The sequence below is a fragment of the Bombus terrestris genome, chromosome 6 (genome assembly GCF_910591885.1).
Source record: "Bombus terrestris chromosome 6, iyBomTerr1.2, whole genome shotgun sequence".
NCBI lineage: Eukaryota > Metazoa > Arthropoda > Insecta > Hymenoptera > Apidae > Bombus > Bombus terrestris.
This window is the reverse complement of record NC_063274.1, coordinates 7,522,601-7,535,654: the sequence shown is the minus strand read 5'-3', so window position 1 is coordinate 7,535,654 and position 13,054 is coordinate 7,522,601. Positions and strand designations below refer to the sequence as shown.

General features: G+C 41.1%; 1 protein-coding gene across 7 annotated transcripts in view; it reads left to right on the top strand.

Moving 5' to 3' along the window:
- The window catches only part of LOC100644721 (teneurin-a), a 704,524-nt gene extending 692,153 nt beyond the window's left edge, over nt 1–12,371 (top strand). For 6 of the 7 annotated variants that reach the window (XM_048406769.1, XM_020863510.2, XM_048406771.1 and 3 more), the window contains 8 exons: nt 306–425; nt 2,157–2,341; nt 2,740–2,891; nt 3,195–3,853; nt 4,013–4,248; nt 4,346–7,668; nt 7,829–8,012; nt 8,321–12,371. In XM_048406769.1, coding sequence (XP_048262726.1) covers nt 306–425; nt 2,157–2,341; nt 2,740–2,891; nt 3,195–3,853; nt 4,013–4,248; nt 4,346–7,668; nt 7,829–8,012; nt 8,321–9,282 — 5,821 coding nt within the window. In that variant the 3' untranslated portion in view covers nt 9,283–12,371. The remainder of the gene's footprint in view (nt 1–305; nt 426–2,156; nt 2,342–2,739; nt 2,892–3,194; nt 3,854–4,012; nt 4,249–4,345; nt 7,669–7,828; nt 8,013–8,320) is intronic. The other variant, XM_048406770.1, reaches the window with a different exon arrangement.
- The last annotated feature ends 683 nt before the right edge of the window (nt 12,372–13,054 follow it).

The window sequence follows — 13,054 nt, the reverse complement described above, 5'->3', positions numbered from 1 at the left end:
TTTGGAATACATGCGTTCCACGATCGAAATTTTAGTCCAGAGAATTGCCTTTTTTTTCTTTTTCCTGTTGAATCTATTTTTATTTTTATACAAAAAATTGTAGAATTTGTAATACGTGTATATTTCCTCTCTCTTATCCTTTTTCGATGATGTTTTTGGTTCCTTTTTCTTTATATTGGAATTTCATTACTGTTGATTGGTACACGATAGGATTTGAAATGTTTTGAATCAGCGCGCCACGGTTCAACGGATCAACGATACGATCCGATCTCGAAAGATCTCGATATATCTTTGATTTATAACAGTCGAGTTGCGGTGATGCGAGGCCAAGTTGTAACCGAACAAGGAATTGGAATAGTAGGCATCAGGGTGTCCGTGGACAGGGACCCTCGCTTTGGATTCACATTAACCAGAGCTGACGGATGGTGAGTACTAATTTTTACTTTGTATCGCATTGTATCACAAAAATAGCGATTGAAATTATACAAGAAATTCACTCAATTGACTGGACCAAGATAATTGTCAGTTTTAGTTCAGCTTACCAATTATATATACGTATAATAGATTTTTATATAATTACTACATATATTTCTATATTCTCGTATATCAAAATTACTAAGAGATGATGAAAGGAACAGCAGGAACACATGTCTACCAACCCACATTCAAATCAAATTCTCACATTATACAAAATCCAAATCAGTACCTCATCAGTTCACACCGCCCATTCGAACAACCCAACCCAATATCCCCACCCCTGTTAAAAAAGAAAAAAAAAGGGAGAAACAGAAAAGTTAGAATCGCATATCAATAGATACACAAACATATGGGGTAATATAGTAGTATTTGCGCCTGATGGGCGTGTATGGTAGCTTGGGCGTCCTTCCTAATAGGATCAAGGGTGCATTGTAATGAAGGGTATGGGGAAACTGGATGGAGTATGGGTAGATGGTGAAACACCTATATCAAACAGGTATATAGTAATCCTGGCGAGGATAATCCTGAAACACGGAGCCGGAGGAGTTGGCCTGGTAAACCACATCAAAGCTCGAGCTAATGATGTCGAAAGCTTCCTAATTACTCCGTGCAAACCTGTGTGATTAGTCTGACCTGCGTCTATCCCTTGCTACCCCCTCCGGTTGGATCGCTGGCAAAATTTTACCATAATATAGTGAACTGTGAACGTGAGAGAAATTATACATTGACGGAACTCGTCGAAACGATAACGGTTCCGCTTCTACCTATCTATCTGTCTTACTCATTAACGTCATCTCTCTCTCTCGCTCTCTCTCTCTCTCTCTCTCTTTAACTTGCAGTTTCATGTAATCCCAGAGAGAAGTTCGAGGTAGAATTCCCTCGTTGTATTCACGAGTTAATGAATACAGGACCGTGATAGATTGGCAGTTATTGCAGCCAGACTGTCTGATAAATACGCGTTTGTCGTTGCTTGATTACGAGTACGGCTTATGATTGAATCTCTTATACGCGAGACGTTCCTATGATTTCTGTTCTTGTAATACGACAGAGGACTTTCAAATCGGATTTCAAACATGTCCAGGTAAAAGTTGCGGTGAACTGGACCCAATGGCATAGTTCAGCTTGCCACCTGTCGATGTCGCTCCGTGACGAGAACGCGCGATTAAATGAAAGTCACAGGAACAACTTTGAATAGAGGGCACTGCTCGGGCATTCCTTTGGATGCCAGTAACGATGTTTGAACACATATTGTTAGAAATTTTTATATCCACAAGCTGCTTGGACGATTAGAGCGTTTTGCTGTTGGTGAAAGAATAATATAGTTATAAATATTGCTGGAAATGTTTATTTTAATTTGAGCTTCCAAAGGTTTAGCCACAGGAGATTTTAAGCTCTGTATTTTACTATAGCATCCAAATTCCATTTACTTTCCTCTATTCACAAAAATTCACTCAGCGTACATCGAAGAACATCAAACTCACTCGCGAGTTTTTGGTCCATAAAATAAATTGGGAAAGTGTTACTATTGAACGTTAAAATTAACCCCAGAATCGTGAATTTCGAGACGGTTAAGAGGTTCTAGTGACGCGTATCCTTTATCGATCATCCATAGCCCGTAAACCCGATGTAATACCGGAAGCTAAGGTATAGTTTGAAATGCATTTACGTACTTCGATTAGGTTCGACGTGTTGGTGAACGGAGGCGGTGCGGTGACGCTTCAGTTCCAGCGTAGCCCCTTCAAACCCCTCACGAGGACGGTATTCGTGCCATGGAATCAAATAGTGGTTCTGCCTCCTGTGGTGATGACCCTTAACGAGGAAGGCGAATCTCATAAATCTAACCAACCTCCGAGTCCAGCTGTCGGTAAGTATGAATCTCTAATTATTATTTACTTTTCTTTTTGTTTTTCTACCTTTTTTCACGTTTTGTCGTGTCACGGAATCAATTGGTGTTAAACATGAACGGTGGTCCAAAGTGTCTAATGTTTGAGAAATTGAATGATTATTTATAATAAGTATTTATAATAACTATTTACAATTTGTTGTTTTCTTTTTTATCAGTTCTTATATTTTTTTCCTCTTTTTCATATTTGAGAAATATGAATGTTATTTAATTGTTTACCGCTTCATCGTTATCCTTCTTCAACATGCAAAGAGGAATTTATAAGGGGCCCGTTGCTGCTCGTGTGTGCCGTCTTTGTTCCGTCCTTAAGTGTTTTATGTTTTTAAGTTCCTTACCATTTATGGCGTACAATATAATAGGCTCCCCAGGGATATCGATGGGACTATTTAGCGAGCATGGTCCGTGCCTGGAGCACGATCACGAGCTGTTAAGGCCCATCATCGTCAGCACTTGGATGCCAGAAAAAGTGGGTGACCTTCCAGGCAAAAGTTTGGTCTTCGCTGAAAGTCAGGTAAATTATTTTCTCTTACATCCTTCGTTAATTATTATAAGTTGGAAACCAACTTTATTTTTTACAGTGTAGTTCATAAATTTTGGGCAATTAAAACCAAATATGGCTACTGCTCCTAAACGTCCAAAATTCCTAACCTTTACTATACAATTATTATGCATCATATAATCCCATATTCACACTTCATACACAGGTCCCCTTTCTGATCTAAAATTCAGATATCCAATCCAGAACCAAATTTCTGACAAACACAATGTTTCCGTTCTCCAGCTTAGCATCCCATTGATTCCTTTCTTCTTGCAGATCGTCCAGGAGAGCATCGCCATTCCGGGCTCGAATCTACACTTGATGTACCAGAGTAGCCAGGCGGCTGGTTACTTATCGACTGTAAGGATGCAGCTGACCGGGCCATTCATCCCAAAATCGCTGACGCATGTGCACGTGCACGTAGAGATCGAAGGGTCACTGCACACGAAGACCTACGAGGCAGATCCAAATTTGACGCACACATTCGCCTGGAACAAGCGAAACGTTTACAAGCAGAAGGTGTATGGTGTGGCACAGGCGAGAATTTCGATCGGCTATCAACATTCCACTTGTCCAGCAGTGATTTGGGAGACACAAACAGCCACGTTGCAAGGCTTTGACGTAGATATCTCGGATATTGGAGGCTGGGGTTTAGACATTCACCATCACTACAACTTCCACGAAGGCATACTTCAAAAAGGAGATGGTACCACGATGCATTTCAAGCAGTACCCTCGCACAGTGAAGGTGGTAATGGGTACTGGACTGCAGAGAAGCTTGGTGTGCCAGGATTGCGATGGTTTGGCTAAGGATGCTAGGTTGTTGACACCCGTAGCGCTTACTAGTGGCCCAGATGGAAGCATTTATGTAGGAGACTTCAATTTAGTCCGCAGGATTACACCCGAAGGAAATGTATATACTGTTCTGACTTTGAGGTATGTTTGGAGCAATATAAAAATTTGAAAAGTAAAGAGATATTTAGGAAAAGAGGAAAGATCGAATTATTTATTGAAATCTTTCTGAATGGTCTAATAGTGTTATTAATCTCTAAAATTAACGAATTTCTAAACGTGCTTTGAAATATGTATTTTCAGTGCAACTCAAGTGGCTTACGAATATTATCTCTGCGTTTCTCCGGCGGACGGACACTTATATATCAGTGACCCAGAAAAACATCAAATATTAAAAGCTTTGTCACTGAAGAACGTCCAACATCCTAACCTCAATATCGAGCCCGTCGTTGGAAGCGGAGAAAGATGCATTCCTGGCGACGAAAGTCATTGTGGTGACGAAGGTCCAGCTATCCGTGCCAAATTGGCTCATCCAAAAGGTAAACTTCAGAACAAGTTTTAGTTATTCATTTGCCTATTATCATCTTCTTAACCTAGTAAACAGATAAACTAATTCTATGCATTTAACACTAACAGGAATCGCTATCGCTGCCGACAAGACCATGTACATCGCTGATGGACGGAACATACGCGCGGTAGATCCCCACGGTATCATCCACACGTTAGTGGGACACCATGGACACCATAATCATTGGTCACCAGCTCCATGCGTCGGAGCTATACCTGCTCATCAAGCTCAACTACAATGGCCGACTGGATTAACCTTAAGTCCTCTGGATGGATCTCTTCACTTCATCGATGACAGGCTCGTTTTGAAACTCACCAGTGATCTAAAAGTTCGTGTAGTAGCTGGAACACCCCTGCATTGCACTAGTAACACTAACAGCAATGGAAACAACAATGATAGTGATCTGAAAAAGGTGAATGCGACGACTACTACCAGTCTAAAGAAATCCGATGAAGTTCTTGGTTCTGTACTTGCTGTCAGCTTCAGTCCAACAGGAGAACTGTACATAGCAGAAAGTGATTCACACAAAGTGAATTCTATCAAGATCGTAGACAGCTCAGGAAAAATGTCTCATTTTGCTGGACAACAGCAAGAGCGGTTGCGTGGCCAATGTGAATGTAATAATACTACTCCAAGCACTAAGGATTTGGAAAGTTGTTCATGCACCGATGATACCAGTAGTACAGAAACTTTATTGTCATCGAACGCCAAATTTACCGCCATTTCTGCTCTAGCCGTGTCACCAGATGGCGTCCTACACGTGGCTGATCAGGGTAGTCTTCACATCCTTGCCTTACAACCCTATCTTCCAAATCACGACGAAAGTGGAGAGTTCCATATTCCTTTCCCACCATCAAACGAGGTGTATGTGTTTAATCGATATGGTCAACACATTTCCACGAAGGACTTGACGTCTGGTAAAACTCGATATTCGTTCTTGTATAGTAAAAACACGAGCTTTGGAAAGCTATCTACGGTGAGAGACAGTGCTGGAAATAAGATTCAGTTCTTAAGGGATTATAGTAGCGTGGTCAATTCTATAGAAAATACGCAAGATCACAAGTCTGAATTGAAGATTTCTGCAGTTGGATTTTTGGAAAAACTATCTGAACGCGGAAGAGCCGAAATTGCACTTGCGTATGATGGTTCAACGGGATTACTGACAAGTAGATCAGGAGGCGGTGAGACGTACATCTACAATTACGACAGTTTGGGTCGTGTTACTGACGTCATTCTACCCACTGGTGAAAAATTGAAGCTATTCTCAGATCTATCCGACGATGAAGGTTTATCAGTTAAAGTATCAGCTCCGCTTCAGGCTTTGTCAAAGGGCGATAAACAGAGAATCGTGGAATTCAAGATGAAGAACGAAAGATCAAAGGTGTTAACGATTACTGATGGTACCAAGATCAAGAAAGCGATCGCATTCACTAACAGCAGCCTAGAGGTCCTTCTTCCTGGTGGTGGCAGAGTGCTAAGTGCAGCAACTACAAAACATCCTCTCTTGGAAGCTGCACTACCTGTAGAGGCTGAAATGTTGCCAATGTGGAGCTATCAACTGATGTCTTTAGGTGAACTAACCAACACAATGACTACCACCTATAACCTTGTCGGCGACGTCAGCCACACTCAACAGACTTTGAACAGAGAAATCTGGGTAAATGACACTCGCGTAATTGGTGTAGAATTCGAACAAGCTTTCAGGCGAGAAACATTCTATGACAAAGCAAGAAATCCATTGTTGACTGTTACCTTTGACCCTGCTGGCCTTCCCCTGACCTGGCAACCGCATGAGCAAGGTTACAACCTCAGTATCATATATGATAGGTTCAATCGGATAGAAAGCTGGAAATGGGGCCCATCTGATGAGTCTTATGGATACGATAGGCACGGGCAATTGGCTGAAGTCACTAGCAATCAGGATGGAACCAAACGATATACGTACAACGATTTCAACGTATTATCCAATATTACCCTGGCCAGCGATAGGCACTTCACCTTACAATATGACGATGATGGTGGACTACGTCATATCATCCTTCCGTCAGGAACTAAACATTCGTTTTCCTGTCAGGCTTCTCTAGGTTTTCTTAGAGTGACCTATACTCCACCAGGCAGCAGCAGAGCTTACCTTCAACATTATAGTCACGATGGAAACTTATTACAAACTGTATTCCCTGGAGATGGAGCTCGTATCGTCTACAGGTATCACACTTCAGGACAACTTGCAGAAGTTGTCCACGGTGATGGAAAGAGTGAAATTAGATATACAGAAAGTGGTTTGCCTTCAGAAGTTATCCATTCTGAACGAGACGTAGAGTACAAGTGGGACTATCAATACAGTGCTGGTCTATTAGTTGAGGAACGTATAGACTTTGGTGCAAAGACTGGTCTCAGCAACGCCAAGTTTACGTTCGATTATGATTCAAACTTCAGATTGATTAACGTACAGGGTAGAATTGGTGGCCAGACTCTTCCAACTCATACCATGGCATATAGTCCTAGAACAGGCATGCTGGAGCAGATTGGACAATTCAAGATAACCAGACCTCAGCCTAATGAAACCACCGTGTTCGATGGAACTGCGTTGTTCTCAAGAATCACGGATGATAGATTTTTGGAGACCCAAGTGACTTTAACGATTCATCAATTGGAGGTCTTCAGGATGGAATTCACACATGATACTCGCGACCGTATCAACCAGACTAGGACTTATACGCGCAATGTTGCTGTTAACACTTACACCAATGTGAAAAATTACACCTGGGACTGTGATGGACAGCTGACTGGGGTAGAAGCTCAAGAACCATGGGGATTCAAATACGATGCAAACGGAAATATGTTATCATTGACATATCGAGGGAACACTATACCTATGGAATATAATAGCTTGGACAGGATTGTTAAATTCGGTGAAGGATTGTATAAATATGATAACAGAGGTTTGGTGGTGCAGAATGCTAGAGAGGAGAGGTTCAACTACAACGCTAAAGGACTTTTAGTTCGTGCCACTAAACGTGGACGATTCGATGTCAGATATTACTATGATCATCTAGATCGTTTGGCTACTAGGAAAGATAATTACGGAAACGTCACCCAATTCTTCTATAACAATCAGAAACGTCCTCATGAAGTTAGCCAGATTTACAGTCCAAGGGATGGTAAACTAATGTCATTAGTGTATGATGACAGGGGACACTTAATTTACGCTCAAGTCTATCGGCATAAATATTATATCGCCACCGATCAGTGTGGAACTCCAATCATGATTTTCAGCCAATATGGCGAAGGCATTAGGGAAATTATGAGATCACCCTATGGACATATCGTTTATGACTCGAATCCTTATTTGTATTTGCCTGTTGACTTCTGTGGTGGACTTTTAGATCAGGTAAGTTAGAGATGGATAGTGTAAAATTATTAAACGATATAATGTATATAGGATTTTACTTTTAATAATAATATTTTAATGCAATATGATAAAAATGATAAAGATCTAAGGTTTTATATTCTATATTTAAGTGCATTTTTTTAAATCTTGTTCAACTCAGGTAACGTCCTTAGTGCACATGCCAAACGGCAAAGTTTATGACCCACTGATAGGTCAGTGGATGTCTCCTTTGTGGGAGAATGTTCTGGACAGAGTGGACACTCCGACTCATCTACATCTATACAGGTTCAATGGAAACGATCCTATTGATGTTAGACACACAGACCGACCAAACCAACCAACTGGTAAGCTTACTCCTCTCTCGAGGAGAGATACCTTATTGAAGATTTAGTGGTTGCATAGCTAGTTTGGTCAATATTGATGCGTTCTAAGGTGGACCGCGTCTACTTAGTCATCTCTGAGAATCTAATTACATACATGTCTAGTACTCTATATAATACAATAGTATCTATGCAGAATTAACTATTTTTATATTAAACAATACTTAAGTCGCGAAGTACATCAATATTTTACTATTTACTCATCATCACAGTTCTCTTATCTTTATCTATCTTTCTATTTATTTATCTATCTACCTATCTATCTTTCTCAGATCACATATCATGGCTGTCGCATCTCGGCTACGACCTGAAAAGCCTTGCCCCTCAACTTTTCCCTGACGAGCTTCCAGACAGCCTCGTTCCGCCATCTTTGGGTCCAGGTACCTCCATATTTGGCAAGAAAAAGAGATCCAGAAATCTTGGTGTGCAATCAGGCTTCCTAGCCTACATCGCACAAAGACACTCAGGAGACGCTGTCAGTTTATCAGCGCCGCCTCGTTCAGCCCTGAAGAAAGACACCAGTGATTTGATACCCAGCCGCCTGGGTGCAGCCTCGGATCCTCCATTTGGAAAAGGAATCTTGGTTTCAAGGACTGCTGATGGTCAAGCCGTAGTGTCCAGCGTACCAACCGCTAACGCCATCTATGGCGATGTTTTCACCTCCGTATTCAATCGGTCGTATTTCCTTCCGTTCACATTCGTAGTGCACAGTGCGCAGCAGGACGCCTTCTATTTTGTCAAGGAAGAAACTTGGCGAGCTAGTGAAGATCGTGGTCAGTTAAAACGGTTAGGTGGTCAGGTGAATACGACTTTCCACGAAAGCGAGAACGGAAGTGGTAGCAGTTCGCTGATAGACGTGAAGATACATGGCGCCAGCTATATAGTGAACCTGCGTTACGGTACCACAGCCGAAAAAGAGAAACAAAGACTGCTACATCACGCCAAAGCGACTGCCATTCGCAAGGCTTGGCATCGAGAACGCGAAGCATTGAAAGCAAACACACCAACGGCTATTGAGTGGATGGTAGCCGAACAGGACGAAATTCTAAAATCCGGGTCCGCGTCCAATTATGAAGGTGAGTACATCCACGACGCACAACTGTACCCTGAGCTCGCGGAGGATCCATACAACATCCGATTCGTAAAGAAGGCAGTTGACCCTTCGAGCAAGAAACGCCGCAGGAGGAGAGGCGCGCCCACGTGCAAGCTCTGGTGGCTAGATAAAATCTGTTAATCGGGTCAAGGTACCGTTAAATCAGGGAGTCCTCCTCTCCTGACACATGCCGTTGCCAGGAGAATTGTCCAATCGTCGATGTAACAGGAATTTCCGAATTGGCGTAGGTAAAGCGTGTTGTGACGTATTTGGAAGAGTATGAAGAAGAGGATCAGAAACGGATCAAAGAAGAAAGAAATAAGAGGATTGAGCTGCAGCGAGCCAGCTGTTCTCTGCATGAACGTACTGAACACTATCAAAAGAAACAAAAAAAAAAGTTTTATACCAAAGTCTATTTGTGTATTTCGAAGATGCCAAAAACATTTAACGTTATATCGATTATATTGTACCGCGATTTAGGGTGTAGTGTGTAAGCATCTCGGAGAAAAGTTGGTCTCCGCGCGCGACCGTGCTATCATAACTCGCGATTTCTTCGCGAATTAGCAAAAGCATATTATCGTCGTCGGCCATCTTAGGAGAATAGAATACGTTCCGGGAAGCTCACGTCCTTGTAGCAACTACGGGAAACAACAAAGAGCTCGTCAACTTGTTGTTCCCCTGCTCGCGAAACAAGAAAGAGTTCCTTGCGATAACGACTGAGGGAGGAATTGTCGAGGAAAGCATGGAACGTGATTATGTGTGTGTTCATCATTAACGAATGATTATGACGAGCCATCGCGTCGTCATTGAACGTGAGGGAAGAACGACGAAAAGAGGAATGCAGAAAGCAGGCCATTCGTCGTTGAGGCGAATCGAGTGAGAGAAACTAGTCAATATATAGCTTTACATTGACGTATAAACTTTTTCCAATAGAATAAGGACACGAGGCGCGATCGTCGATGTACCACGCGAACAAACAAACTTTGTGTAACCCATTCGCCCATTGTTTACCCGCGCGATACCTTAATCGTACTTAGATGAAAAAGAAGATAAAAGATCGATCAAAGAAACGATTCTGTCGAAAATAGATACACGATAGGTACGAACATAACCTATACAGATCGCAAGAGAACGTAAAAATAATACGCATGCGTGTATCTCAACAATGAATGGCCCTGTATCGAATAGGATCAAGAACAACGTCCTTTGCTAGAAATGACGATTGATCAGCGTCCAAAGTGTCAATGAAACGTGAGAAGATGGTGGAAGAATGTTGGTGTCGTTCGATAGAAACGGCCGATCAACATGGCGCGTTTCGAATCGATATTCCGAATTTAAAGGGTTAAAGTAGGTGATTGAAAAAGATGAGAGAAAGAGGCGATGTTTATGGTGTATTATAAAAGTGGTGCTTTCTCGTGCGAAGAAGAAAATATCGGTGCAATGTTCGACAATGGTGAGCGTGACTAATTACAGGACGTCGATGTACACGTACACACACACTCACACACACGTACACTGCATAGCGTCGCTAACGTATTTTTAACGATGAATGTGTCCTACCCAACCCCCCTCATTTAGCGCTAGCGTCCACTTCCTCGGAAATTGATGTCGCGTCACGTACGAATTGTTGTTCAAAAGAGAGCGAAAGGAAGAAAGAGAAATTCTATCGTCGCGGGAACGATGAACAAGAATACTATAAACAAAGATCTATCACCATTTTGCTTCCTGCGACAAGAATGACAAGGTGGAAAGAAATGTCGGACGAGCCAACCGATGTTTGTATGTTTAAATTAGTATTGAAATGAATGGAGATGTGTGCGTGTGTGAGAGAGAAAAAGAGAAAGAAAGAAAGAATAAACTCCATTATCGGTAATAATACGTATACACGAGATATTATTGCATATTTGTGCTTGCTGGATATGAATAACGGAACGTTAACTATGTTTCTTCACTGAATACTAAGTGTGTATATCTAAATTTAATGCTCGTCAGTACCGATCGTTTTTGCTGTGTACTGAACGCCATATACACCTACGTACATAAGAATATTATTTAGCACCAACCTCCACCCTAAAACCCCAGTTACTAGATCACTGCCCGTTCCACGTGCATACGTCTTGAACTTTTCTTAATCCCACCCTTTATACTCCTACTCCGTCCTGTTCTTCGTTCAATTCAAACCGTACCTATTTTTCTTTATCATCTCTTTTAATCTTAATTCTGTCCTATTATTTTTCCGCATTTCTTCAAAAAATGTCATACTTGTCATTGAATATTTTGCGAATATGGCTTTAGACAGTGCCGTTCTTAAAACAGATAGATAGCGGTACAGAAACATTATCGTCTGGATAGATGAGAAAAATTAAAAAAACATATAAAAAAAAAAGGAATTACCTTACGCTGAATGTATAAACGAAGAAAAATTACAAAGTATATATATATAGAAAGAGAGAGAAAAACAAAGAAAGGGAAGAAAGAAAAAAGAGATTATATAGGAAAGCTTCATAAACGTATTTTTGACTCGAGCGAGTGTTTAGAGCTGCATTGAACATCAAAAATCCTCCAAACTCTGTGGTCCAAGCAAGCTGTCGTGACCTAACGAAATTGAAAATTGATTTCTTTATCCTTTTTTTACATTTTTTTTTTTATATGATTCAAATACGTTAAAAATTTGTCGTTTACATGCTCGATATCGTATATATTCGATAATTAACGTGTTCTTTCGTCCTTCCGCCATTTTCTCCCGAACTTATGCTGCCAATATCATAATCATACCATGTGGCGGAAGGGCGAGCCGCTTATATGCGATAAAGGACTACGAGAACATTGGTGGTCAAACCACGCATCGATTCATGGATTTCTAAACACTCCACATTCCTTAACCTTGATCCCAACCTGTCCCATTCCTCCGGTTCCCCCATCCTCGAACCCCAGTTTATTCGTATAATCTATACATACATATATAACGTGTATAACCGTTGAATCGGCAATGGCGTTCAAAGAATCGACTATTTTTTAAAACGGCTAAGAAATGAAATGAAGTATCAAAGTGAGTGTCAAATTATTAAAAGCGGATCAGGTCGGCGCGAGTTGATCGGCGTTTTAAAAGGCGGATTCAACGTGCAGGGTCGCGAGAACCATTTTGTCTCAACTGTACTATTCGAGTAACTAATTAGCACTAAAGAAGAAAAAAATAGTAAAAGAAAAAAGGAATGAAATGAAAAAAAAAACAAGTGAACAGATTCGCTCTCTTAACTTCCGTGAAGTTTCATCTCGTCTCGCTAAAAACTTTCTATAAGAGAAATAAAAAAAAAGATAAACGAACGCGTTCCCCCGAAGTTTTCGATCGCGGGGTTTACACGCGAAGCATACTTATAAATACGAGTATAAATATAAATATATAAATATACGTATAAATATATAAATATAAATACTTCTGGAATTAACGGGGTAGAGAAAGCTCGAACGAGAATATGATCGTCATTATTACTAATTATTATTGCATTAATTATCACTACGACGCAAAGATACACGGATTGTACGAGAAACGAACGCGAGATGTCGTTATTAAATAGTTATGGCCGAGCTAGCTGAATCCGTCGGACCACACGTGGTGTACTCGATTCTCGCAAAGCGAACTTCGTCCTTCAATGATACCAAAAATGAAGTCGAGATCAAGAACAACACAGAAGTTTGAGCACAAGTTAGAACATGAGGGTGATCTATTCAGAGTGAACGAGCAAGAAAAAATGAAAGAGAAACTAGAGAGAGTGCGCGCGTGAAATAAACGTATAAAAGAGATGAATGAATGCGCAGTCAGTCATGCTACAGCTACTACGACCACTACCCTAAGTAGATTATGCTACTTCGCCGCTGATCTAATTGTTTACTGTCACGTGTTGCTGTAAACCTA